The sequence below is a fragment of the Nyctereutes procyonoides genome, unplaced genomic scaffold (genome assembly GCF_905146905.1).
Source record: "Nyctereutes procyonoides isolate TBG_1078 unplaced genomic scaffold, NYPRO_anot_genome, whole genome shotgun sequence".
Classification (NCBI taxonomy): domain Eukaryota; kingdom Metazoa; phylum Chordata; class Mammalia; order Carnivora; family Canidae; genus Nyctereutes; species Nyctereutes procyonoides.
In genome coordinates this window covers 9227466-9255374 of record NW_026575147.1, presented here as the reverse complement: position 1 = coordinate 9255374, position 27909 = coordinate 9227466, and the positions used below count along the sequence as shown (strand labels likewise).

General features: G+C 42.1%; 1 protein-coding gene across 4 annotated transcripts; it reads left to right on the top strand.

The window, feature by feature from the left end:
* Positions 1-226: 226 nt before the first annotated feature.
* Positions 227-27909, top strand: STAMBP (STAM binding protein). Of its 4 annotated transcripts, none has more exons than XM_055312536.1 (10): positions 227-312; positions 2153-2370; positions 12762-12900; positions 13127-13222; positions 15304-15670; positions 18148-18272; positions 19165-19302; positions 25070-25182; positions 25760-25859; positions 27241-27909. In XM_055312536.1, exons 2-10 carry the CDS (start codon positions 2168-2170, stop codon positions 27295-27297), a joined length of 1338 nt encoding a protein of 445 aa, XP_055168511.1. In that variant the 5' UTR covers positions 227-312; positions 2153-2167; the 3' UTR covers positions 27298-27909. The 4 variants fall into 4 exon arrangements, with proteins under 4 accessions (XP_055168511.1, XP_055168512.1, XP_055168510.1 ...); XM_055312537.1 differs by lacking the exon at positions 227-312 and adding an exon at positions 392-771 and having other exon boundaries at positions 19207-19302; XM_055312535.1 differs by lacking the exon at positions 227-312 and adding an exon at positions 398-771.

The window sequence follows — 27909 nt, the reverse complement described above, 5'->3', positions numbered from 1 at the left end:
TATCTGGCAGGAAACTCGACCCCAAACCAAGTTAATTCTAATAACACGTTAACTTGCTTATTGGTTCTTTTAACTATTTGCTTCCCCTTCTTCCTTGTTGCTTTTCCTTTACCAAGATGGCCGTCGTCGAGCTCTCTCCTCATTGGTTGGTTTTTTCGCAGGTGGTGGTTCTGGCCCCGCCCACCAGCTCGCTTTCCCAGGCTCTGTGTTCTTGAGCGTGAAATGGGTAGAGCGGCGGGCGCGGGCGCGGGCGCGGGCGCGGGCGCCGGATGTGACGTTTCCGGAAGCTCGGAGTGGCGTCCGCGGGGACAGGTGGGGAAGGGTCCCGGGAATGTGGTGGGAATCTGAAGGGGAGCGGCCGCGGTGACTGTGGGGCCTGCAGCCTTGTCCTTCCCCGCGCCCTCTGCCCGGCCCGCCGCGCGCGAGCCCACTGACGGCTCCGGTCCCAGCCAGGCCCAGCGCGTCCCCGCCCGCCGCGCTCTGAAGACCCGAAAACCAGGCTAATTTTGCCCTGGGTTGGCAACTTGGGCTTGAGGGCCTTCAAGAAGGGGCCCTCAAGCGGGTGTCAGGAGGGCCCTCCGCTCACGCTTGCCACTTCCTTTGACCTCCTCTTCGTCTTAACTCCTCAGCCCCTTGTGCCACCTTTCCCCCTTTTGGGGGATGCCGCATCTGCTCTTTGTGGGGTGTTGCTTAGCCTTCTAGCCCCGGGCACCGCTTGCTGGTCTTGGGAGGGTCTTCCATTCTCGACCCCGCAGATCCTCTTCCGCAGAGGTACTGAGGCACAACAAGCTTCAGTTAGCTTTAATGGGCTCTGGATCGAGTTTACGAATTAGGCCAGCTGGGAAGGTTTTAGAGTTGCTGGCGGCTTTCTGAGCCTCTAAACCGGCTTTGGGGGGAGATGGAATACCTCTGCATCCCCGGTCGTCCGCACAGCTTTTGTGCTATTCTTGAGAGTGTTTGGAGGGGAAGTTTGGGGGAAGTGTGACCTCGAGCTAGAACTGGCCAAGAGAAGCCTCTCCGAGGGAGGGCGCGGAGTGGGAAACAGAAAAATAGTGAGGAAACAGAAAAATTAAACACATGTGAGGATTTCTGGGCAGATCAGAATTCTGAGAGAACAAAAGATCTCTGTTGGGAAGGAGTGAAGTTTAAGACTAAAAAGACAAAATGGGGTCAATTGACATAGGGCCTTGAATTCCAAAACGTATTCTTCGATGGTTTGTTTATTCTAGAGCATGCTGGCCAGGGTGTGCTGTAATTCAATCTGTAACGAATATCCAGATTCTTTTTGAAAATGATATAGACTGATACCGTTTGGGAATTGGAATCTAACAGATCTAGAAAGATTGTAGAATTACTGCAGTTTGAAACACAGGGAGGGAAAACCCTTGGGGTTTTTTGCTGGTCCATCTTTGCATCCTAAGTTATCTTTGTGCCCTTTTTGTTATTTGAAGAGTGCTTAGTCTTTGAAGATAGATTTACGTAAGGGTTTTGTTTTTGTTTTTTTACATCTAAATTCCTTAATCTGTCGTAATGAATGATGTTGTGGATTGACTGGAATAGTGTTTAAGTGCACAGAACTAGGGTTGTGGGCATTCATTCCAGGCCATTTCCCCTTACCTTGTGCTCAGATATGAAAAAGTACACCACGGAAAGATGTTGAGTTATTGTCATTAAATAAAAATGAACAAACTTGAAATCAGTTAACAGTCCTCATGAAAGTTCATTGATATACTATGCCACGTACTGGGTAGATGGAAGTGGGTAGCTGGTAGGAGAAATCATGCAAAAAATATAAGATGCCATTCATCCTTTTATGATACTGAGAGCAAAGCTATCTAATGATAGGGAATGATTAGTATGAAAGGTATAAGAGAACCCCCATTTCAGTTTTACTCCCTGTACCACCTAATTATGGCACAGGTATTGTAGGCTTTTGAGTTGGCCAATGCTTTTATCATTGTGATATGGGCTTCTTGAGGGTCTCAGCCTTCTTGTGGGAAAGAGACCTTATTTGATTCAAGCCACAGTGCTTGGTATTTTTCTCTTAATTTCTTCATAAGGTAGAAGTTTGTGGGATAACCATACCGTGTGCTAGGCTGTGCTGGGGTGATGAGAACTATGGTACTGATACCACCTGTTTTTTCTGTCTCAGAACTTCTTGGTCCTGATGTCTGACCATGGAGATGTGAGCCTTCCGCCCGAAGACCGGGTGAGAGCCCTGTCCCAGATGGGTAGCACAGTGGAGATAAATGAAGACATTCCACCCCGACGGTACTTCCGCTCTGGAGTCGAGATTATCCGAATGGCATCCATTTACTCTGAGGAAGGCAACATTGAACATGCCTTCATCCTCTATAACAAGTATATCACGTAAGACACCCCCGATTTCCTTTTTCTATTCCAGTGACTGATGTCTCACTCATTGTGCTCTTGTGCTCATTTATTCTGCTCAGAATTGCTAAAACTAGAGAACTTTACAACATCATTAGCATTAATCATTTTTGCAGGCAGCTCCTACATACTGTCCTTGACATTCAAAGTCATGAGTACTGGAAGTGTTATTTTCATGACTCAGTGATTTCATGAGTAAGAGACCTAGTTTTTTGGCCTGTGCCCATGTGGCCCAGCTGTTAGGCAAGAGAGAGGATGGTTAAGCTGTGCATGTTTTGTATTGATGAGTGTTTTTTGTGTCCTTTCTTTATTGAGACAGCTAATCATAGGGTTATTGTTGAAGTTTAGCAGAGCCAAAATTCCTCACCTCTACTTATTTTGTCACAAATTGAGTGATTCAAGAAAAAGGTTTTTCTTCTTAACCTTTATTATAATCATGCGAATCATCAAGTCAGTATTGACCACCTATAGTTTGTGTGGCTCACCATAAGACCTTTCCCTTGAGTTGCTCAGCACCTTAGGGTAGGCAGCATAAATAGAAAATAGTAGTGCAATTAACAGGGAACAGCTTCCAAAGCCCCAGTGATAATGAAATAATGTGTAATTTAGAAAGGGAATAATGTTAAAGGGTCTCATTTATCATCTTTAGCTTTGTTCTTTTATAATACCAGGACCTTTAGAAAAATAATGACTGCAATGTGTTTGTATGGCTCTTAATAGTTCATAGAATATTTCACCTGCATTGTTTCATTTGATCTTCATAGTTCTAGGTACATGGAGTAGGGCACATTGTCCTCTCATTCTGCGTGTGAGGAAGTGGGCTCTGGGTTTAGTGCTTTGTTCCACACTTTAGAGTAACAAAACTCAGATCTTCTCTGTCTCTCTCTCTCTTTCTTTTAAAGTAGGCTCCATGCCCAGTGTGGAGCCCAATATAGGGCGTGAACTCACGACTCTGAGATCAAGACCTGACCTGAGATCAAGAGTCAGGTGCTTAACCAACTGAGCCACCCAGGCACCCCTAGATTTTCTAACTAAAAAAAAAAAAAAAAAAAAACTTATTAGAGAGAGGGAGCACGAGTGGGGAGGTAGGGGCAGAGGCAGAGGGAGAAGCAGACTCTCCGTTGAGCAAGGAGCCTGATGCAAGGCTCCATCCCAGGATCCTGGGATCATGACCTGAGCCAAAGGCAGATGCTTAATTAACCAACTGGGCCACTCAGGCATCCCCAAATTTCTAACTCTTTTTTTTTTTATTTTTTCATTTTTTTTTAAATTTTTTTTTATTTATTTATGATAGTCACAGAGAGAGAGAGAGAGGGAGAGAGGCAGAGACACAGGCAGAGGGAGAAGCTGGCTCCATGCACCGGGAGCCCGACGTGGGATTCGATCCTAGGTCTCCAGGATCACGCCCTGGGCCAAAGGCAGGCGCTAAACCACTGCGCCACCCAGGGATCCCCCCAAATTTCTAACTCTTAATTCAAGATTCATCTACAACATAGGTCTTGAGGGTTTTTTTTTTGTTTGTTTTCTTTTTGGTAATGTTCTATGAGTTGAAGCTAGAGTTGAGACCATAGTTTTGAGCCACACTGACTATTTTTTGATTATTTTTATTTTTTGAACAGGTAACATGTACATATGGTGCAGAATGCAGAAGGCACAAAAGGGTATATATATATTTTAAAACTAATTATTCCTATCCCTGCCTTTCCCCCAAACTCTCGGTGCCCTTCCCCAGAGACAATCACTGTTAATAGTTTCTTACATGTTCTCCCAGAAATGATAAATGCATTTCAGTTATATCATGTTAAGGTTTTGATGACATACTGCTCTGCAGCAGGGTTTGTCAACCTTGTTATTGTTGACATTTGGGGTAGAAATAGTTGTTTGTTGTGGGTATTGTCCTGTGCATTGTAGAGTGTTTAATGGTATCCCTGGTCTATATCCACCAGATGCCAGTAGCACCCCTCACTCCCTCCCTGAGTTGTGACAACCAGAAATGTCTCCAGATATTACCTGATGGTTTCTAAAGGGCAAAATTGCCTTGGTTGAGAACCAATGCTCTACAGAAAAGTAGCATAGAAGTAGACTTCCTGGGATTTGTACTGTGATTTAAGAGTCCCTTTGGTAGAAAAAGAACAGCTGTTGTTTCTTTATTTTTTAAGTTTAGAAGTAGTGCTTGTCTCCTTAGAGATTGTGCAGTCCATCCATGCCATCATGCCCTCTTATGTGATTTCAATGTTGATAAAGTTACATAGAATTATAATTACATTTTTGCCTCTCTTTGCTATTAAGAGTTTTTCATTCTTCAGCACAGTGGGCACAAAACTTATTTTCCTGAGAAGTTTCTTTGACTACTGTCCTTTCTTCTGCTGCTGACAGAAATAGTATTCTTGTATATTTCCAGCAATCTGGTGGAGAGTTCTCCCAAAATGAGGCCCCAGGGCACAATTCTTCAAAGAATTATGGTTGAGAAAGTTAAATAGAATCATGGAATCACTCTATCAAATATTTTCTGGAGAACCTTCTGGGTCCTGTTGCCCCTCATAGAAAGTGCTTTGAGGGCAGGGACCATATTCATTCAACAAATATGTATTGTGTGCATTTTCCATTAACTTGGCACTGCTCTAGGTCCTGGATACATAGGAAGTAAAATGGCTCCTGCCGTTACTGATGTATCTTTCTGGTTATGGGAGAAGATAATAAACAGGTAAGCAAATAACTGTCACAAAGTAAGGCATATGCTAGGAAAGCAAGAAAGAGAGGGCTGTGACAGAATAACCAAGGGTATCAAATAGAAACAATTTTACACTGAAACTTGAAGGGTGCCATGGAGTTGGTCATTCCAAGAGTATGGAACAGAGTGTTTAAAACAGGCGTTACTGTGTGTTCAGAAGCTCTTAAGTAGAAATACCTTAGTGTGTCCTGAGGATTGAAAGAACACCAGTGTGTTTGGAATGGAGCAAGTGAGGAGGAAGAAGATGAGACTGGAAAGGCAGGTGGGGCCGAATCATGCAGGCCACGGTTAGGAGTTTGCATTTTATCTTGACAGAATTAGAAAGCCATTGCAGAGTTTTAAGTGAGGTTATGACCTAATTTTACTTATATTCTAAAAATATAAATTTCAGCTATGATGTGGTATATAGTGGAGGATGTGTTAAGAGAAATCAGGGAGATTAGGAAAATCTTTTTTTTGTTTTAAGATTTTATTTATTTATTCATGAGAGAGACAGAGAGACAGAGAGAGAGGCAGAGACACAGGCAGAGGGAGAAGCAGGCTCCATGCAGGGAGCCCGATGTGGGACTTGATCCCAGGACTCCGGGTTCACGTCCTGGGCCGAAGTCAAACACTCAACCACTGAGCCACCCAGGCATCCCAGATTAGGAAAATCTTATGGCAATTCAAGAGAGAGAGCAATGGCATGAAGGAGTGTGGCAGTATGAAAAGCAGCAGGTGGATTTGGCGTTGTGGAGTTAGAGCCCATGGGACTGACTGACATTTTGGCAAGGATGATGGTGTCAAGGTTGACCTCAGGTTTCTGCCCTGAGTAACTTAGGATGTGCTGGCCCATTTAGATGGGGAGAATGGTATAGAAAAGGGGTTGAGAGGGGATCCCTGGATGGCTCAGCGGTTTAGCTCCTGCCTTCAGCCCAGGGTGTGATCCTGGAGTCCCGGGATCGAATCCCACATCGGGCTCTCTGCATGGAATCTGCTTCTCCCTCTGCCTGTGTCTCTGCCTCACTCTCTCTCTGTGTCTCTCGTGAATAAATGAATAAAACCTTAAAAAAAAAGAAAAAAGAAAAAGGGATTGAGTAGGGAGGAGATTCAAGAATACAGGCCTGGCTTCTTTGACACAGGAAGGTGTTAAGTTTAAGATGCCTGTGAAATACACGGTAGGAAGTTGGACATTCCAGCTTGAACTGAGGAGAGGTCTGGCTTGCAGATACAAACCCAGAAGTCCTTGGCATATGGGTGGTTCTGAAGCCATGAGAACTGCTAAGATCTTCTGGTATATAGGTCTTACTTGGGGGGGGGGCGGGTTCAGGAACCTCATGGGGATTCATTATAGAATTTAGATTCCACAAACTTGGTTGAGAAAACTTTTCTTATTTACTAACCTCTAACTGAAATTTAGCATTTCCTTCCATTTCACAGTAGCATTAATAATATTTGTTATATTGTCACCAATGGAAATTAATACACATTATGATGGATACTGCTATCCCAAAACAGCATTTATGCTTACCTCTACTCCTTAATTGCAATACAGTTATTAAAGCCATGATTAGATCCTGTTTTTTTTTTAACATATTAACGGTATATCAAAAAAGAAGCACATAGTGCAATTTTTTTAAAAAAAGATTATTTATTCATGAGAGAGAGAGGGAGAGGCAGAGACAGAGGGAGAGGCAGAGACAGAGGGAGAAGTAGGCTCCATGCCAGGAGCCCAATGTGGGACTTGATCCCGGAACTCCAGGATCTTGCCCTGGGCGGAAGGCAGCTCAACTGCTGAGCCACCCAGGCGTCCCCATAGTGCAATTTTTATATTTTGAAAACTGTATTTCAGTAGAATTGGTTTCTTTTGTAACTCTTCACATTTTATATCTTTAAAAAAATATTCTAAGAAGGAGTCCATAGGGTTCATCAGGTGCCAGGAAGATTCGTGATACATTGAAAGATCAGAAACCTTGTTAATAAGACTATAGAATAAGAAGACCCCTGAGGTTGGTTGGGTAGGGAGGGGGCAACAGATAAGACTTGATGGGAGATTTGAGAAGCAGCAGGAAATCCAGGAGAAAGTGGTGTCATAGGAACCAAAAGAGGCCAGTATATGCAGGAGAGTAGCAGTGTATCAGAATGGGTCAGATGGAGTAGGTGAGGTTTTGGGTTTGCTGTTGTGATGTGATTGGTGATCTTGGTAATCAGTTTCATTGGAAGGACTATGAAGACATTAGATTGGAGTGGGCTGAAAAGTGAGTGGACAATAAGAAAGTAAATACCAGGGACGCCTGGGTGGCTCAGCGGTTGAGCATCTTTCCTTTGGTTCAGGGCGTGATCCTGGAGTTCTGGGATCGAGTCCCATATCGGGCTCTCTGCATAGAGCCCGCTTCTCCTCCCTCTCCCTGTGTCTCTGCTTCTCTCTCTTGTGTCTTTTCACGAATAAATAAATAAAATCTTTAAAAAAAAAAAAAGAACGTAAACACCGTAAGTACAGTCTGGGGGTTGGCAAATTTTTTCTGTAAAGGGCCAGATAGTAAATGTTTCTGGCTTTGTAGGCCATTTGAACCTTGTCACAACCTCTGACTATAGTATGATAACACAGGAACGAATGGGTGTGGCTGTGTTCCGACAAAACCTCACTTACAGATACAGATGGCAAGCCAGACTGGATATACTAGTTTGCCAAGCCCTGGCATAGATAACTCTTTGGAGGAGTTTGGACAGAGAGTAAGTGGAAAAATGAAGAAGTAATTGAAGGGGGACAAGGAGTGCATGAATATGTGGTATGTATTTTGAGATGGGAGATTCTGGAGTAGATTTTTGCTGATGGAAAGGAACCTGTGGAGAAGGAGAAGCTGATGGGACAACACAAAAAGGGCTTAACTGTAGCAATAAACTCTTGAATAGCCAAGAGGGGGTAGGATTAAGAATACACAGATACTTAAATCAATTTCGTTCTATGACTTGAGGTTACTTTGACACGAATATCCATGTTAACAGCAAGATCAATATGGGGATCTGTCCCTGTATATGGTGTCCACTTATGGGACCATTTAGTACCTTCAAGTGGGCCTGGAAGAGAGCTCAGGGAGAAGGGGGTGGGCTGCAGCAGCTCATTTACTTACTTAGTTAGATATGGAGTTTAATTTGGAACTTTTGGATTGGCTTGACCGGAAGCAATAAATGTAGCTATTTTCACTTTTCTCACAGGTATCTTTAAGGCCCTAATTCTGATTTTGTGAACTGACAAGCTGTAGGACTTGCAAAAAACCTCTGGCTTAATATTCTCAGTCTGTTTTTGCACCGCATTTTACTTGGTATATTCTTGTTAGTAACAATGGCTCACTTTGGCAATTATTACAACTGAGGAGAGAGGAGGGAGGGGAGCCAGCATCTACCTTACTGCTCCTCTGCCTCCTCCACTATTGCAGGTCATTGCTCTAGACCTTTTGTGGATACTTTAATTCCGGATTTTAAAAGGCATGTTTGTTCTTTTCCCAGGGGCAGTTCAGGCATCTTAATGATCTGAAGCACATTTGCCTCTCAGAGGTTTTCCCTCCTGCAGGAATACTTTGCCTTTTGCAGACCCCAGTATAGCAGGATCTTCAGCATATTAAATCAGTACATATTTTCATGATGAGCACAGACAGTTATTCAGGCGGTGAATTCTTTCACAGCTTTTTATGGTCATTGACTAGGCTACATAGAAGGGAGTTACAGAGGACTTCGGCAATTCTTGTCTGCTGTGTGAGCCTCCTGTAACACAGACCTGCTTCCTGAAAATGATCTGTTACCTGTATTGAAAATGTTTTCCCCTGGGTTTGAGGCTTATAGACTGGGATCTCTGGTCATGCTCACTATAATCTATAATCCCATGTTATAGGTTTTCTGCTTGACTCTGAATTTGTTATTTGAATAGAAAAGTAATATTCATGATTAAATTAAAACAAATTTTTTTAAACAAATTTTTTTTTTCAAACAATCTGGCAAGAGAAATACTACAGTGGAAAGGAGAGTCATATCCACCAGAGATAACCACTGTTATTTCTTGTGTGTATAGGAAAATGTTTATGTCCATGGAAGCACATAGGCTCACGTGTTTATCCCTTTTTTCTTAAAGTGTGAATGAAATCATACAATATATTTTATTCTACAACTTGCTTTCTTAACAGTCATATCTTTCCATATCAGGACATACTGATCCATCTCATTCTCCTCAGGGCTATTTCTTTTGCCTGGAATTGTGTTGTTCCAGACCTCTTCATGGCTTCCTCTCTTTTGGTCCTTAATTAAATGCCATCTTCTCAGCAATGCTTTTCTTAGTTGCCCTATCTAAAATCTCACTCCCTTTACAATCCCCAGCCTTTACAATAATGCCTGACCCCACAGTAGGTGTTCAATAAATATCTGTTGAATGAATGAGTGAATTATTATGTTGTTGCAGCATAATTCATTACATAATCCCCTATTGATGGACATTTGAGTTTTTAGTTTACTTTTGTGACCAATGCTATACTGATTAGTCTTATATATATATATATATATATATATATATATATCTTTGTACTGTTATGTAGGATAAATTCCTAGAGGTGAAATTGTGAATTTAAAATATAGAGTTTAAAATTTGAAGAGGGTCTCCCTACCCCCAGGAAAATTACAGTTCTGTAATAACACAGTATATTATCAAATTTCAGTCCTGTTAAGAGTATATATGGACACCCATTTCCTTACATCCTTGTGTACACTGGTTATAATCAACCTTTAAGCCTTTGCCAATTTGATATATGGAAGTGGTACCTTATCTTAATTTGAATTTCTTTCATTATAAGTAAAGTTGATTTCCTTTTCTGCAAATCTCTTTTTATCCTCATTGTCCTTTTCTGCATATCTTTTTATCCTCATTGTTCTAATTACCATCTTTGCTTTGGTACCCTCTCTAAGCTGCAACCAGATCTTACCCCAGAGAACAGTATACATCTGGGCCACAGGTATTCTATGTCTACAACACTTCTAGCCCTGGAGTTAACATCTTCCTCTGTTCTTGCTCACAGTTTTTGTTTATTTATTAGTAAAAACAATCATATGGCATAATATAGCAATCACTATACACACACACACACACACACACACACATATATATATAGCATATATATCAAGCAGATGTTGGCTATGTGCTAGACACTATGCCTGACGCTTTTTTTAATCTCTTTAAATGTCCCAGCAGCCCTATCAGGTAGCACTGGTTTCCCTCTCACATATATATACACATATATATATATATAAACTGAAGTGTAGCGAGACTGGATAACTTTCAGGAGTTCACGCAGCTAGTAAATGGCCAAACCAGGATGTGAGCCCAGGCAGGGTGGCTCCAGAGCCTGCCTCCTCACCGCTGAGTGCTGTTGCCTCCAGTACAGACAATGGGTTATGTTGCCTGTTCTGTTTTCAAGAGACCCTTCTGTGCATATGTTTCTCATTCAGAAAATTGACTACAATTGCTGAAACAAGAGAAAGATATTCATGTGTGCATCTAGAAGTATTACCCTTACTTAAAAACTAGATTCCATTGCATGGTTCAAAATCAAAATAATAGGAAGAGGTGTATGCTGAGAGGTTTCATTCCCACTCTTGTCCCATCTACTCTATTTTCCCTGCCCTCTACATTCCTTGGTTTCCTGTATTATTATTTAAAAGTAAATGTGTATGTACATACACATAGAGAATTGTCCCCCTTCTTACATATCAGATGGTATACTGTATGCACTTTTTTATACTTTGGGCTTTTTTTTTTTCTCAGCTCATCTGAAGGTCTTAGGACCATTTTATGCCTCAAATATTTATTAAGTGCCTCTTCATACAGGCACTGTGCTGGCTTTAGAGGGACATGCAGAGGGCAGCCCTGGTGGCACAGCGGTTTAGCGCTGCCTGCAGCCCGGGGTATGATCCTGGAGACCCGGGATCGAGTCCCACGTCGGGCTCCCTGCATGGAGCCTGCTTCTCCCTCTCCCTGTGTCTCTGCCTCTCTCTCTCTCTCTCTCTCTCTCTCTCTCTCTCTCTCTCTGTGTGTGTGTGTGTGTGTCTCTCATGAGTAAATAAATACAATTTTTAAAAAAAAAAAAAAGAGGGACATGCAGAGAAGCACAAGATACAGGAATCTCTGGGCTCAGGGACTTCACAGCCCTTTAGGTTGAAAGCACTCGTGAATATAAAGTGTGGTATTTATGTGACATGATACTGTCTTGGCTGATTCAGTCTTCCATACAAAGCATATTCAGCCTCCTAAAGTATGAGCAGGTAGCTTGGTCTTGTAGGGCCAGACAGAGTTACTGAATTATAGGTCTCTTGCACATATTAACTAGTCTTACTTATCTTAATATCTTTTTCAGGACTTTATGGGTGAACAAATGAATCTGTATTTATTCTAAATACAGACTTTAAGGAAACTGTTTTATATCTTTTTCATGAACCCAAAGGGAAGAGTTTTAGAATCATTTTTATTTTAGAATTCATCTCTGCCTGAAGGGTCTTGTCAGATTGGATTGAAATGAAAATTTCATGTGCCTAATATAGAACCAAGAGAGGAAGCCTCATCTAAAAAGAGTTTGCTTTCATGTGGGGTCGGCTTCTTTTCCTTACTAAGGCTTCCTCCTCCGTTTACTCCTACCCATGGCAGAAATTGGGAGTCAGTTAGTCCCCAACTACGGTATGGTATTTTAGAGCTGTGGGCAAACTCCCCTCAATTGATTTGTTTTGGGTCTCAGTTTATATTTATTACAACTTATTCTATTAAAAGACATCTTTGTTCAGTACCCCTCCAACAGTTCTAGGCATTCCAGGAGCCCTGTAGAGGAAGAGTGATATAGTGATTAGAAGAATAGACTCTGAAACTGGCCAACTGAATCTGCCACTTTGGGCTGTGACAAGTTACTGAACTCCTGTTTGTTTTCACTCTTCCCAAGTAGATGTCATAAATATTAGAGATCTGTGAGTTGATTTGGTTTATTTTTCTCATTGAGCTTTACAGCCACAGACAAAACTGAAAGAGAAAATCTAGCACTTAGTTTCTCTAAGAACTTTTCATCAGGACCGTAAGGCACATCACATATGTAATATCCACGTATTACATGCCTACAACACATGTACTGTGTAAGCATCTCAGTGCTTAATATGATGCAGAGAATATCCTGCTTTGAAGGAACACGAATCCCAAAGAAAAAGAAGCAAAAGTTAAGATCACGGGGCTAGGGTAGTCATAAAACATGGGTTTTCTCAGCCCCCTACCCTTGGTTGCCAAACTTATTTGAAGAAGAATTTGTGACAGAGGCCCTTTCCTTTGGAAACCTGTCACTGTCATAACAAGAAAAATAATCTCTTTAGAGGTATATTTTTGGGCACAGGGTAGGTTTGCTTTTTTTCCCCCTCTTATCTTTTTAGTTGTGGGAGTTTAGTGCTTCCTGCACACCAGGTTTGGGAAAGGAGGGGAACGTAGGGTTAAAGGTGGGTGGGGAACATGGCCAATGTGTGTGACCCCTCCCTGGCATGTCTGGAAACCCATCTCAACAGTGGCTGCAGAACAAGGCAATTGCTTTGCTTCAGAGTCTGTTGGACGTTTGGATATTTTTCATGATAATAATTTTGATCTGTTCTTTAGGCTCTTTATTGAGAAGCTCCCAAAGCATCGAGATTACAAATCGGCTGTCATTCCTGAGAAGAAAGACACAGTAAAGGTGGGTCTTCACTTTCACTGTTGCCCATCGAAAAGCTTCAAAGCAGCACAGACTCACTTCAAGGTAAAAGTAGTTGTGTCCGCATCTGAGCATCAAATCCTGCAATGGGAGATAAGGCCATTTCACTAGATCAGTTATGAAGTAGCAGGTATTGTACAGTAGGGGGTACTTTACATTGTTTTTAGAAACATTGTTACCATTGCCAAATTGACTTAATTATACTTTTTACTTCTCTACTTAATTAGCTGGGAATTATCCTCATTCTCAGTTTTCTATTTTTGTGTCTCAGAAGTTAAAGGAAATTGCATTTCCCAAAGCAGAAGAGCTGAAGGAAGAGCTATTAAAACGATATACCAAAGAATATATAGAATATAATGAAGAAAAGGTAAGTAGATAACACCAAAAGGAAGGAAATTATTTTGTTTTTTTAGGGTATGCCCTAGCATTGTAATATGATTTTTTTTAGCAGATCCTGTGCTTTTAGTGGCATATTTTACTTCTTTCAGCAAAGGCCAGAAACTCAAAAGAATAGAACACAAGTGTTTAGGCTGAGGATTCTCTCTCTTTTTTTTTTAATAAATTAATTTTTTATTGGTGTTCAATTTACCAACATACAGAATAACACCCAGTGCTCATCCTGTCACGTGTCCCCCTCAGTGCCCGTCACCCATTCACCCCCACCCCCCACCCTCCTCCCCTTCCACCACCCCTAGTTCATTTCCCAGAGTTAGGAGTCTTTATGTTTTGTCTCCCTTTCTGATATTTCCCACACATTTCTTCTCCCTTCCCCTATATTCCCTTTCACTATTATATTCCCCAAATGAATGAGAACATACACTGTTTGTCCTTCTCTGATTGACTTACTTCACTCAGCATAATACCCTCCAGTTCCATCCACGTTGAAGCAAATGGTGGGTATTTGTCGTTTCTAATGGCTGAGTAATATTCCATTGTATACATAAACCACATCTTCTTTATCCATTCATCTTTCGATGGACACCGAGGCTCCTTCCACAGTTTGGCTATTGTGGACATTGCTGCTAGAAACATTGGGGTGCAGGTGTCCCGGCATTTCATTGCATCTGAATCTTTGGGGTAAATCCCCAACAGTGCAATTGCTGGGTCGTAGGGCAGATCTGTTTTTAACTCTTTGAGGAACCTCCACACAGTTTTCCAGAGTGGCTGCACCAGTTCACATTCCCACCAACAGTGTAAGAGGGTTCCCTTTTCTCCGCATCCTCTCCAACATTTGTGGTTTCCTGCCTTGTTAATTTTCCCCATTCTCACTGGTGTGAGGTGGTATCTCATTGTGGTTTTGATCTGTATTTCCCTGATGGCAGGTGATGCAGAGCATTTTCTCATGTGCATGTTGGCCATATCTATGTCTTCCTCTGTGAGGATTTCTGTCCATGTCTTTTGCCCATTTCATGATTGGATTGTTTGTTTCTTTGGTGTTGAGTTTAAGAAGTTCTTTATAGATTTTGGAAACTAGCCCTTTATCTGATACGTCATTTACAAATATCTTCTCCCATTCTGTAGGTTGTCTTTTAGTTTTGTTGACTGTATCTTTTGCTGTGTAAAAGCTTCTTATCTTGATGAAGTCCCAATAGTTCATTTTTGCTTTTGTTTCTTTTTAGGCTGAGGATTTAGATCAGTGAACTTGGAGGTGTTGATTCACATTTGGTTATACCTGTTAATAATAACTGATTGTTTTTCAATCTATTTTCAATTGATTCTTGTTAGAAGAGTTAGTTAGAGCCTGTGGAGAAACTCCCAAAGCACTGTCTGTAGTCTGTGTCAGATGTGAATGTATGCTGCTAGCCCTTCCACCTTATTCTGTAGTGCTCTGCTGAGTCCTATTCTGGACTCTAACATTGCAAATCAGCAGAGAGGTAAACAGATATGCAGTGATGCATATCTTTCTAAGGAACTGAGTGTGTGAAAACCTTATTGAAGGAGATTATTACTTGATATTTCTTGTTAGTTTAAAATATCATTCTCTTATTGAACTAATCACAAGGAAAATTTCAGAGGCTTCCTTTTGGGTTAAAATTCAATAGAGACCCCCAATACAACAGGTACAAGTTTGGATTTGGTTCTGTTTTGTGGACTTACTTGGGAGAGGGAATGTGTACATAGCACCTTTAGAGAATAAAACTGTAGGATGCAGATCATGAGGTGTAGATAGTAAATTGCATCAGGATTTCGGTAAAGAAGAAAATGCATCAGTAAGAGCTATTGGGGAGAGATCTGTGGGAATTGAAGACTAGGTCTGCAGTGGCCAGCTAGACCCAAGTGGTGACCATTCCTTGGAACTGCCTAGGGCAACGTGAATTCCGTGTTGGGAAATTGGGCCAGAGCAGGTGTACATTTTAGGAAATCACTGTGCTGCAAAGCCTTGTCCTCCTGAGGTGTGACATCACCTGAGCATCATGTGTAAGTCTAACTGCTCTTCCTTCTTTGTAGAAGAGGGAAGCGGAAGAACTCGCCCGGAATGTGGCCATCCAGCAGGAGCTGGAGAAGGAACGGCAGAGGGTGGCGCAGCAGAAACAGCAGCAGTTGGAACAGGAGCAGTTCCATGCCTTTGAGGAGATGATCCGGAACCAGGAACTGGAAAAGGAGCGGCTGAAAATCGTGCAAGAGTTTGGGAAGGTGGACCCTGGCCTAGGCGGGCCTCTGGTGCCGGACTTGGAGAAGCCCTCCCCAGACATATTCCCCCCAGCACCTGTCGCATCTGCACAGCCTGCGGACTGTAATACAGCTGTAAGGCCTGCCAAGCCACCTGTGGTAGACAGGTCCTTAAAACCTGGAGCATTGAGCAACTCAGAAAGTAGTGAGTCCACTCGCTCAGGTCCTCTTCCACCTAGGGTTCAGCCAGGCAAAGTGTCGTTCTGGGGGTTTCAATCTAAGATTACCTCCATGATCCCACCAATTAGGCCCTGGTCACAGAAGCCCCCCCCCATTTTTTTTTTAAATTTTTTTATTTATTTATGATAGTCACAGAGAGAGAGAGAGAGAAAGAGGCGCAGAGACATAGGCAGAGGGAGAAGCAGGCTCCATGTACCGGGAGCCCGATGTGGGATTCGATCCTGGGTCTCCAGGATCGCGCCCCGGGCCAAAGGCAGGCGACAGACCGCTGCGCCACCCAGGGATCCCACAGAAGCCCCTTTGGTCGGTATTGCTGTGCGGTGTCCTGTCACACTGGCTACTGTATGAAAGTGGCCTTTGCTTCAGTCATATAATTTACCTGGCACAGGTCGATTATCTGAAGAGCTCATGATATCCTTGAAAGTCAGACCCTCAACTTTTAAGGATTTTACAGAGATTCAAAATGTTCAGTGAACTAGAGACCACTGTTGGCCCTCTGGAAGGGAAATCTGAAATTTGTAGTACCACTTTACAATTCAACAGTTGACATTTATTTATTTGTTTAAGATTTTATTTATTTATTCATGAGAGACACAGAGAGAGAGGCAGAGACACAGGAAGAGGGAGGAGAAGCAGACTCCATGCAGAGAACCCAATGCAGGACTCGATCCTGGGACTCCAGGATCACGCCCTAGGCCGAAGGCAGTCACTCAACCACTGAGCCACCCAGGCATCCCAAATTATGCTTGTTTTAAAATTGTTCCTAATCCTTAAGGAGCTTAGTCAAGGTAAATATCATATGTAGTTGGTGATGATTCAGTCTAGCCATAAAAACTGTCGGCAGTCTTTCCTCCTCTCACCACTGATCACCTGAGACGGTAACAGTAGCAGCAAAATGATGCATGTACCTTGATTAGTAGAATAGATCATTTTGGGAAGGAACTGGCTTTCAAGTAGCATTTAGGGAAGTCAGCTTTGCAGAAGATCCACTTACAAGGACAACACAAGAGTGGGCAGGGGGTGCCAGACTCCAAAGCCTGCCCTTTAGGATTTTGCCTCATGTACTCAGCCAACTTGTCTCCCACTGCCATTCCTTCATCCACATTTTGTGCTCTGGTCTGATTGGGCTGTCATGTTTCCAGAGCAGCCTCTGGGCTATCTTATCCAAGGAGGTTTGTTAGCATTTGCCCTGAACCTATAATCTCCTTTCTCTGTCTCTGCCTTACCTGCTTTCCTTAAAGTTTTACCATATTCCCTTCCCTTCATTCAGATTGCTTCTGTTCTCCTCAAGACTCCCAGAGCTCTTAGTATCTGTAATGCAGTTGAGATCATCTACCTGGTAGTGTTATTTGCCGATAACTAGATTTTAACTTTGTACTGGTTAGGGCTTGAATCTTACTTGTATTTGTGTTCACGGTGGGCTGAGCACAGTGTACCCACTGGTGTGCACTCGGTGAGTGATTGCAGAATTGCAAGGAAAGGACTGTGCTGAGCCTTCGTTCTGAGTCCTCAGATACTATCATCAGATGCCATGTGACTGCCTGCTCCTTGATCTATTACCTCCTCAGCAATCCAGAGCTTGCTCTTGAACATCTGAAAAACAATATTCTTTTTCTTTTTAAATGAAAATGTAACCATGAAAGACACCCCCTAACTTGAGCCTGTGGTCTCTCTCACAGTGTTCTCTCTGGTATCCAGGGTGGGGCTCATTCTTGGCATTCTAAACCAGGTTTATAAGTTTCTCTGTGCATTCATTCCTCTTTTGAGGACCAGAATGTGTTGTTTGTTATTGTTTTGTTTTGGCATTTTAACATCTTCTTCAGAATTAGTTACCCAAAGTATTTTCTATTACACAGAATATACCTGGTGTATTTCTGTGCAAGTCCTAGTCTCCAGTATTCTTATCTGAGATAGATTTAAAATGAAAGTAAAAGCTCAGTTGAAGAGGTTGGGATGCCTGGGTGGCTCAGTGGTAGAGCGACTGCCTTCAGCTCGGGGTGTGATCCCGGAGTCGAGGAATCGAGTGTCACATCAGGCGAGCCTGCATCTCCCTCTGCCTATGTCTCTGCCTCTCTCTCTCTGTCTCTCATGAATAAATGAAATCTTTAAAAAAAAGAAAAAGAATGAGGAGGTTATTTATTTATTTATTATCCTTTGTATTAGATTGTGACAGAATTTCTGAATAGCTCAGGAACTTGTTTTAAGTAGTAATTTACCCTTGTCTTAACTTGAATGGTTAAAGCCTCTTTTCTTAAAGTAATGTACTTGCAGTGGCTATGGCCACAGCCTCCTTCTCATCCATCAGGGTAAGATCCCCACTTCCTGTTCCCAGTCCGGGGAACCCCAGTGGTTTGGCATTGCTCTCCCAGGACTGCCAGCTGAGGGGTCCACTTGGGAATGCTCTCCCCATGGTCCCATACTTCTTTCCCTTCTCCTTTACAGCTCCTACAATCGATGGACTGCGCCATGTGGTGGTACCTGAAAGGCTCTGTCCACAGTTTCTCCAGCTAGCCAGTGCCAACACAGCCCGAGGAGTGGAGACATGTGGAATTCTCTGTGGAAAACTGGTAAAAACCAAACATTTTCCTGAGCTTAGACTATTACTTCCCCCTTGGCCTCCTGTGAGCCTCAGAGAAGATATCCAGGGATCAGTTACTGTATTCAATGATCCCTCTGCAGAAGGAACTGGGGATAGCATAATGCAGTGTTACTTTGAGTTTGGTGACCTTGCATTTCATTGATACTCACGGTCCCTTGAATTGAACAGATTATTTTAATGCTACTAGTAAGAAAGAGGTAATTCTAAACTTGGTAGGAAGAGCTAGCATTACCTATATGTCAGTTTTTGAGTACCTGCTTTATGGTAGGCCTGGGAATATATGATATGTAAGGCACACAGCATGTGTCCACAAGATGTACCTAAGCATTTTGAAGAGATGGGAGATACATCCCCAAAGATAAGTAGCATGCTGAATGGTATATGCGGTAGAGCACTAGGAATTCAGAGGAAGGAAAGTCATTGGATAGAGGCACTAGGAAGACCCCATTACTAACTGCTGAATGCGGAAATGAGTGAAACAGAATAGACTGAAACAGGCTTGGAGGATGAGAAGGGCTAAGAGAAGCAGTAAGAGGGAAATTATCTTAGATGTGTGCAAAGGAAGAGAAATGGTACTATCCTGGAGCTTCTTGGGACTCACAAGTAGTCCCATTTGGCTGCAGCCAGGAATTCCCACAGGGTATGGGTGCCTGTGGCTTTGCAGAGTGCCCGCTGCAGTGCACATGGGCAGCCAAGGTTGGGAACCACTGAGGTGAGGGACTCAAGGAAACCAAGGACTCATTCTGGTACAGGAAGGGCTTTCGCTTATGTAGATGTTTACCTTGCTGCTGCTGTGACAGAGTGGGGTTGCACTGGTGCCAGGGAGTGGTGACAAGCTAGCTGTTTTCTCCTTTTGACAGATGAAGAATGAATTTACCATTACCCATGTTCTCATCCCCAAGCAGAGTGCGGGGTCTGATTATTGCCACACTGAGAATGAAGAAGAGCTCTTCCTCATACAGGATCAACAGGGTCTTATCACACTGGGCTGGATCCATGTAAGCAATACCCAGCTCTCCGAGGACTAGTCTCCTTCTCTCTCCCCATGTTATAAACTGCTTATTTCTTTCTTAGAACAAAGTGAACTGTGTCCAGATTATTTAGGTGATTGTCTTTCCTTCTGTTGGATACACACTTAACTTTCCTAGCATACTTGACTGTGTCCACTATAGTACTGATTTCTGGGAACTACTTAAGGCTTTTTAATTTTCTTAGTTTTATTTTAGTTTTTATTTATTTATTTATTTATTTTAATTTTTAATTTATTTATTCATGAGAGACACACAGAGAGAGAGAGAGAGGCAGAGACACAGGCAAAGGGAGAAGCAGGCTCCACGCAGGGAGCCCGACGCAGGAAGCCCGACGCAGGACTTGATCCCGGGACTCCAGGATCATGACCTAGGCCAAAGGCAGGCGCCAAACTGCTGAGCCACCCAGGGATCCCTTATTTTAGTTTTTAAAAGATTTTATTTATTTATTCAGGAGAGAGAGCATGCGTGAGAGAGGGAGAAGCAGACTTCCTGCTGAGCAGGGAGGCAGACGCAGGGTTTGATCCTATGACCCCGGAATCATGACCTGGCTGAAGGCAGACGCTAAACCAACTGAGCCACCCAGGCACCCCTAATTTTTTGAATTTTAAAAAATGTTTTGGGATCCCTGGGTGGCGCAGCGGTTTGGCGCCTGCCTTTGGCCCAGGGTGCGATCCTGGAGACCCGGGATCGAATCCCACATCGGGCTCCCGGTGCATGGAGCCTGCTTCTCCCTCTGCCTTTGTCTCTGCCTCTCTCTCTGTGACTATCATAAATAAATAAAAATTAAAAAAAAATTAAAAAAATAAAAAATGTTTTAATGAAGATGAACTTGTTTCCATAAAGTCCCAGTTTCCCTGTGAGTGTGAATGGTGGTAGGACGCTGGCCTTGGAGTATACATGGATATTGACTGTATAGGCTCTACCTACTTCATGCAAATGATATTCCTAAAAGGTACATAAATCAAAATATTTTAATGAGCCAAGGAAGTTAATTCAGATGCTTGTATTTGGTCATTGTTAAAGCAGCATATACCTTTATGTAAATCAGTAGGGTCACCAATATGGCCGATTTTCAAGTGTCTACTTACTGTATGCAACCTTCTGGTGATATTTAGGTAAAATATAATTTCATCCCTAAAGAGCATTTCTGCATTTTTCTTTCTATTCATTTTCAACTCCTCACTCCATAGACCAAGGTACTTTTCATGTTGTGCAATAGGCTTGCACACAAACAAGTCTGCTTTTTTGGGGGGAGATTACACATACTTGTCTGCGATACTCAGGAAATAATGACCCAGGAGGCAGTCCCACACACCTCTGTACTGTGTGCATTCCATGACCTAAACATTTGCCTTCTATGGGGTATCCCCTGTGATAGTATGTGGAAGAAAGAGAACTTGTTTCTTATCTGCTGCAGGATACAAATTTGAGTAAGATGCAGTTTTGGTCTCATAAAGGAGATTAAACAGAGACGAGTAATCACTGTTCACATGAGGCAGGATGTGCCAGTGCTTCAAGAGATACAAACAGCACTATGGAATTCAGAGGAGGGAAAGACTCTACCTGGCTTGATGTAGTAGAATCTTGACAAGATAGGCTAAGGGAGAGTTTCATATGCAGGGGGCAACATTGGAATAAGAATACTGTGTTCCTGGGATCCCTGGGTGGCACAGCGGTTTGGCGCCTGCCTTTGGCCCAGGGCGCTTTCCCGGAGACTTGGGATCGAATCCCACATCGGGCTCCCAGTGCATGGAGCCTGCTTCTCCCTCTGCCTGTGTCTCTGCGCCTCTCTCTCTCTCTCTCTCTGTGACTATCATAAATAAATTAAAAAAAAAAAAAAAGAAAAAAAAGAATACTGTGTTCCTGAGACATTGAGAAGTCTAGTCTGCCAGGGTCCATGGTTCATATCAGGAACCCGTAGTTGATAAGCTTCAATGTGATACCCTGAAGCAATGTTCTGGAGGGTCTTGGGTGGATAAGCAGAATAGAAGAAGGTTTTTGAATAGAGCAATGATGTGATCAAAGCCATTCTTTTGAATATCTAAAATAAAGGCAGTTTAAAGTAGGTTGAAGTAAGGAGATCATTTAAGAGTGTGGTGATAGAAACTAATGATGAGAGTTAGAGTCATGGCATTGCATTTGGGAAGGAAGTGAGTAAGAGGAAGATGAGTAAAAGTCAGTGGTGACTTAGGGAGCAGGCTTGACTCATGGGGGTGGCAGTGATCATCCCACAAGCAGCAACAGGGGCTCCAAGGGGGATAACTTACTTCAGAAGTGGGGCAAATTGTAGGTACAGTTTTTAGCATGTTGTACTTAAAGTACGTGTGAGACATTCTGCCGGTGGAGGTAGTTATCAGGCAGCTGAAAATGTGGCTGGGACTTGGGAGCAAGGTCAGGATGGGAGAGGGATCTGGGAGACCGCCCCATATTGCTGACCTGGAAAGCCTTGGAACTGGAGGAGGATGAAGAGCAAGAAGAGAGTCACCAGTAGCTTGGGTGCAGGCTGCCCAGGGGAGCATAGGGAGTAGGTGATAATGAAGCAAAGAGGTGTAAGAGCAGGGTGAGGGCAGTGTTCAGGCACAGAAGCCAGAGGAGGAGGAACACTGGTTTAAGAAGTAATGAGGAGGGCACCTGGGTGACTCAGTGGTTGAGTGTCTGCCTTTGGCTCAGGTGTGATCCCAGGGTCTTGCGATCTTGCGATCGAGTTCCACATGGGGCTCCCTGCAGGGAGCCTGCTTCTCCCTCTTTCTCTCTGTGTGTCTCTCATGAATAAATAAATAAAATCTTTAAAAAAAAAAAAAAGAAGTAATGGGGATTGAGGTTGATAGAGAAATGTACTCTTATTTTTTTTTTTAAGAATTTAGTTCATGGGGAAAGGAAAAAAAATGGGATGGTGGTTTAAGGAGTAGCCAGGTTGAGAATATTTATTGATCTATGGTTTAGTGTGAAAGGCATGAACATGTGTTTTGTTTTGATTTTGGTTTTTTTGAAACCTTTATATTTGAAATATAACATGTAAGAAGTACATGAAGATAAATGTATACTTCAGCGAATCATGAACCAAACATCTATGTACATGCATGACCCACATCGAGAAATAAAACATTTTGAGAGGCATGCTCCCATCCCCCTGGTCCTGCCCTGTCACACTTTTCCTCTGATATGGGAAATTTCTCTCCTGACTTTTCTGGAAATCCTTTGCTTTCTTAACAGTTTTACTACCTAAATATATAGCCATGACCTCAATGATTTAGTTTTGCCTGATTATGAATGTTATGTAAATAGAATGATATGTATTCTTCTGTGCCTGGCTTCTTTTGCTCAACATTTTTAAGGTTTATCTACATTCTTGTATGTAGTTGTCTGAATGTTTTTGTATGGCCAGTGAGCCAGTGGAGCTCAGTGGAACGTAGTGGAGCCAGGAGAGGAGATGTAAAGGGACAGAGATAAAATAATGTGGAGGTAGGAAAGTATTAAACCAAAAGTACAAAAAGGGGGCTCATCTCCATATAGAGGAGAAAACACTCATCTTTCTGAGATAGAATTGAAGAAAGAGATACAGAGAGATTTTGGAGATTCTCTTTGGAGGAATTCATTTGATTCAACAGGGTTGCAGTCTAGATCCACTGCCTGGGTGGAGGGGAGACAGGTGATTTTAGGGAACTTTGGAATAATTACTATTTAGACTACAGGTAGAATTCAGCCACAAATGAATAAAAGAATTTCTAAATGAGTGAGGGTCAAGCTAGGAATAAATTTAGGGCTGAAGTTGATAGTATTTCAGCTTTCCCCCCCTATGATATTTCTGTACCATTACTTCCTAACTGGGGGTTAAAAACAGAAGTAAGCAGAGATTTGCTCAGATCCTAAAATTGACAAGAGGATGATGCAAAAGATCAGTTCTTCCTTCTGTACTCTGCCAGCTATAAATCAGTTTGGCTGATCAAAAAGTTTATGTGGTCATGTATTGCTCCCCCCTACCAGGTGGCCCCCCAGCCCAAGATTTCACAGCAGCCTTCCAGCTGGGCTCAGCCCTGCCTTAGCTCGTACCACTGTCCCAGGCTGCTCCCTCCCGGCCAGGCGCCAAGGCAGCCCCTGGCATTTGGTCTCCGTGTTCATTTATGCTCCTTTGGTTTATCATTTTTTCTTCATAAAAATGCCTCCCTCTGTCTCCGGCAGGAGGGACACAACTATTTTTTCAAGAAATTCAATTGTGAAGGGAAGGAGAAAAAGCACAATAGAAGAGAAGACAGGCTTAAGACAAGGTTTTTTGATTTAGTTGAACAATGATTTATTGAGCTTCTGCTGTGTGTCTCTAGTTTATCTTTCTAGCTATCCCAACTTTAGATCAGAGGCCTAGATCGGCTTATGTAGGCCTCGTTCATCCCCAGTTAAAATTCATCCCCAGTTAAAATTCCTTCTTCTGACCACAGGCTGAAAGGTGTTGGCACAGACCATTTGTCCCTAATAGTCTGTAGGATCATATAATTTGTTAAATAGTATTTTTTCCTTGTGGTCACCAAAGTTCATACCTGCCCCCATGAGGACCTGTGTGTGTATTTGCTGTCAGCACTCTGTTACAATGTTCCTGGCCTGCAGGCCTCTTCCACAGTGAGCCGGCCATAGCATTCTGTAGAGTGATGCTTCTCAGATGAGGCTGCACATAAGAATCATTGAAATATTTACTTGTTTGTTTGCTTGTTTATTAATTAGAGGCAGGGAGAGGGGCAAAGAGTGAGAATCTCAAGCAGGCTCCATGGGGCTCCATCTCACCACCCTGAGATCACGACCTGAGCCAAAATTGAGAGTTGGAAGCTTAACTGATTGAGCCACCTAGGCACCCATGAATGAGCTTTAAAAAAGAAAAAGTTTCAGGATGGATATTTCTAAAGGTAGGGCATAGGAGCCTATGCTTTTGACAGGCTCCTCGGGAGCTTCATTTTGTACACAGCAAGTTTGAGAATGCTGATCAGGTATATTTATTTGTTTTCTGGGTGTTCTTTCAGTAAAGGTTGGTGGTCTTTTTGAGTCCTGTTGGGGCTTTCTTTTCCTATTCTTGTTATCTACACTCACACCCCTCTAAGATGAACATAAGGCATTATGTAGTTGCTCATTGGTGTATAAACAATGTGCTCAATAAAACTTTGATGGTGCTATAACAGATTACCCTCAAATTTCAATATCTTGTTCCTTTTCCCAAACAAGATAGGGTCTTTTGTGTGATTTAACTACCACTGAAATCCTGATGGCCCCTGCTTCTCACATCCTTGGATGGTATACTTTAGCCATAGGTTAGCATTTGACATTTTTGCCTGTAGAGCTGCACATTCATGCTTGACCTTTTAACACCTCCATCAGGAAGAAGAATCCTTCACCCAACTGTGGTTTGTTAAGTCCTTGACTTCTACCACATTGAAGTATCGGACTGCATCTACCATCTATTCCAGAATGGATAACTCTCTGTTTCAGAGAGAGAGCATATGAGGGGCCAGATAAGTCTTGACAGTCAATTACAAATTTTGAATTTCTTCACATACCCCTGTTAAGCTATACTTTATTTATAATGCTCAAAAGTAGTAAATTTTAGGCATACGTCCTTATGACTGCCAGTGGCTTTGTACTTGAGAAGGAGGTCGTGGTCAGCTGTTTAGAACTCTTTTGCTCTGTCTTCTTCTTGGGCCAGGCTCGGCTGTCTCACTGACAGGAGTCTCAGATCCTTTTTTTCTCTTCTCAGACTCATCCCACACAGACTGCCTTCCTCTCCAGTGTTGATCTACACACTCATTGCTCCTACCAGATGATGTTGCCGGAATCAATAGCCATTGTTTGCTCCCCCAAGTTCCAGGAGTAAGTACATAGATGCCCTGAAGGGCATTACAGGGAGATAGTGGGGAAAAGCCTGCAAGGAAGAGGTCTCTATTTAGAAGACCTTGTTTTCTCTAAAATATCTAGATTGTGGGATTAATTGGCTGTTTTAAAAGGTTACCTTTTCAGCACCATATCCTGATACACCTACTATGCTTGTTTAAAAAAGGCATCAAAAAAAAATAAATAAAAAATAAAAAAGGCATCAAAGCAATCTTTTGTTGCTTTTAGGAGAAAAGGACATAAAATTGAAGTGTTTGACTTGAAGCAATAGGAATTTTAAGAGACTGATGTCAGAGTAAAGAATTTCAAAATCAAACAGATTATCTCAGTTAAACTTTTTCATTCTAAATCTTGTTATTTACTATGAATTCTCCCAGCAAAACTAGTGTGGTGGCAGTGATGAGTCATTCTCTAACTCTGATTCATTCACCAGAGAAGAGACCTATGTGCCAGCATACTTTTGAAGCTGTCTCAAAATGAACTCTGTGTATGCGCATGTGTTTCAGACTGGGGAAGCACCTTTGCATGATTCTGGGCCTGCTTTTTCTTATTGCAGAACTGGATTCTTTAAATTAACTGACCATGGACTAGAAGAGATTTCTTCCTGTCGCCAGAAAGGATTTCATCCACACAGCAAGGATCCACCTCTCTTCTGTGTATGTATCTAAATAGGAGAAATTGGGGCTGTGCTTCATTCAAGCAGAGAGGACAGTCTGAGCTGATGAGGTGCATTATCCTATCTGACCCACATAGAAGATCAGCCTTGTCACTCATCTTTTCAAGTCTTCCTAAAAAGGATGCATGTAGGAAGTGGTGTGGGATAGGAATGGATTTGAGTTGTAGCTCTGCCATTTAAGGACTGTCTGACTAGACTTCATCTTCCTGGGCCTCAGCCTACTCATCTGTAAAGGGAGATGATAATGATGATAACACCTACTTTATAGGGTTAATGAGAGGCATAATTGAAGGAATACACAGAAAGTACCTGGTACAGTAGCTTGCTTATTAAATATTAGTTTTAGTTGGTTAGTTAGTTATAGCTAAGCCTATACTTTAATAAGAGATTTGGATTCAAAGGGGAAAAGCCACTTAAGATAGGTAAGATATATTTGCTTCTGAAATTTTGCTTAAATAATAGGGATTTCTTTTTCTGACCTTCTGAGGAAGTTTTTTTTTTTGTTTTCTGTTTTTTTTCCCTAACTTGTATTCTGTGAATAAAAAATTTCAGTTGTTGATAAGATCGGTATGTTTCAATTTGCCCCTCAAATCTAATGTGATAGGTTGCTTCACTCCTTGCTAGCCATGGAGTGTTATTTCTTTTGGGTTCACTAAAAAGTGACCAGTATGGAAAAGGGACTCAGAACCCTGTCACATGAAAGGAACTGGGATGCTTAGAAGGAAAACCTCAGGGAGTATCTGAAAACCAACTTTAAGTTAGAAGTATTGTATGAAAAGGTATTGAGTGGATTTCATAAGATTCCCAGAACTAAACTAAGTCCTCAAGGAAAGAGCTTTTAGCTGAATATAAGAATGAACTTTCTGACAGATCTGTTCATAAATAGGTCAGTCTGCCTTGGAATGTAATAAATATCTAGGTACTAGGATGTTGAAACAGGCTGGAAAAAAGTGACCACATTTTCAGTTTTTCAGTTATAAAGACCCCTTTTGCAAGCCAAAAGTGAGCATTCCCCATGTGACAGTGGGTGCACTGTATTAACTGGTTGACATAGTGAGCCCCCAAAACTAATGAATTCAGCAGTTCTTTCAAATAAATATATATTTTATGAATGACTGTAGAATATACAACCAGTTGAAAAGCCAATGAAGGTATGTGGGCCCACATTGATTGAGGCCTACGGATTAGGATTGGGGAGTCACTGAATCCCAGGCTCCTCACCGTAACTGCCATGTAACTAGTGATCTGGCTTCCAGACTGGAAACCATTAGCCAGAATCAGCATGTTAAATAAGAACTTTTAAAAAGTGACTTCTTAGAATTTGCCAGGACTTTCCCTTTCTTTCTTTTTGCCTGTTGTAGAGCTGCAGCCACGTGACTGTTGTGGATAGAGCAGTGACCATCACAGACCTTCGATGAAAATTTGACTCAAACACCTCCCAAGAACTATAAAACCATATCAGTGTACTGTAGCCTCTTAATTTAAACTTTCCAGAAAACTCTGGAAGCTTTTTTAGACAGAATTGAAAGTGAGTATAACCTGGGGGAGAACTAATTTTTCTGTTTCTGGTTTAAAAAGAAATAATTGGCTGTACTTTTTAGGCAAGTGTGGAAAATGGCATGATAATGCTAAGACAACTCTTCAGTTTATCTGTAATGAAAAAATTAAGTTGAAAGAATGGTATAATGAATACTTATCTATGCCCTTTGTTCTTGATTCACCAGTTGTGTTAATATTTTTTTCCCCTCTAATCTATCCTAATTTCTCCACCAATATGTTTGTTGTTTACCTTTGGAATTATTAAGGGCATCTATGTAGAAATTGGGAAGCCATTTAGAAAATCTTTGGGTTTTCCTGTGGTTTATGCCAATATTAATGAAGCTTATTACAAGGGTGAGGGATGGCTCACTATGTCTGACGAGATGGTGAGGCTCAAAAACCCTGAAGAATGATTTTTGTCAGGAAGTATTGTTATTTAACAAATATTACAGGATATTTTTTCCTCTACAATAAAATAACAATTAACATAT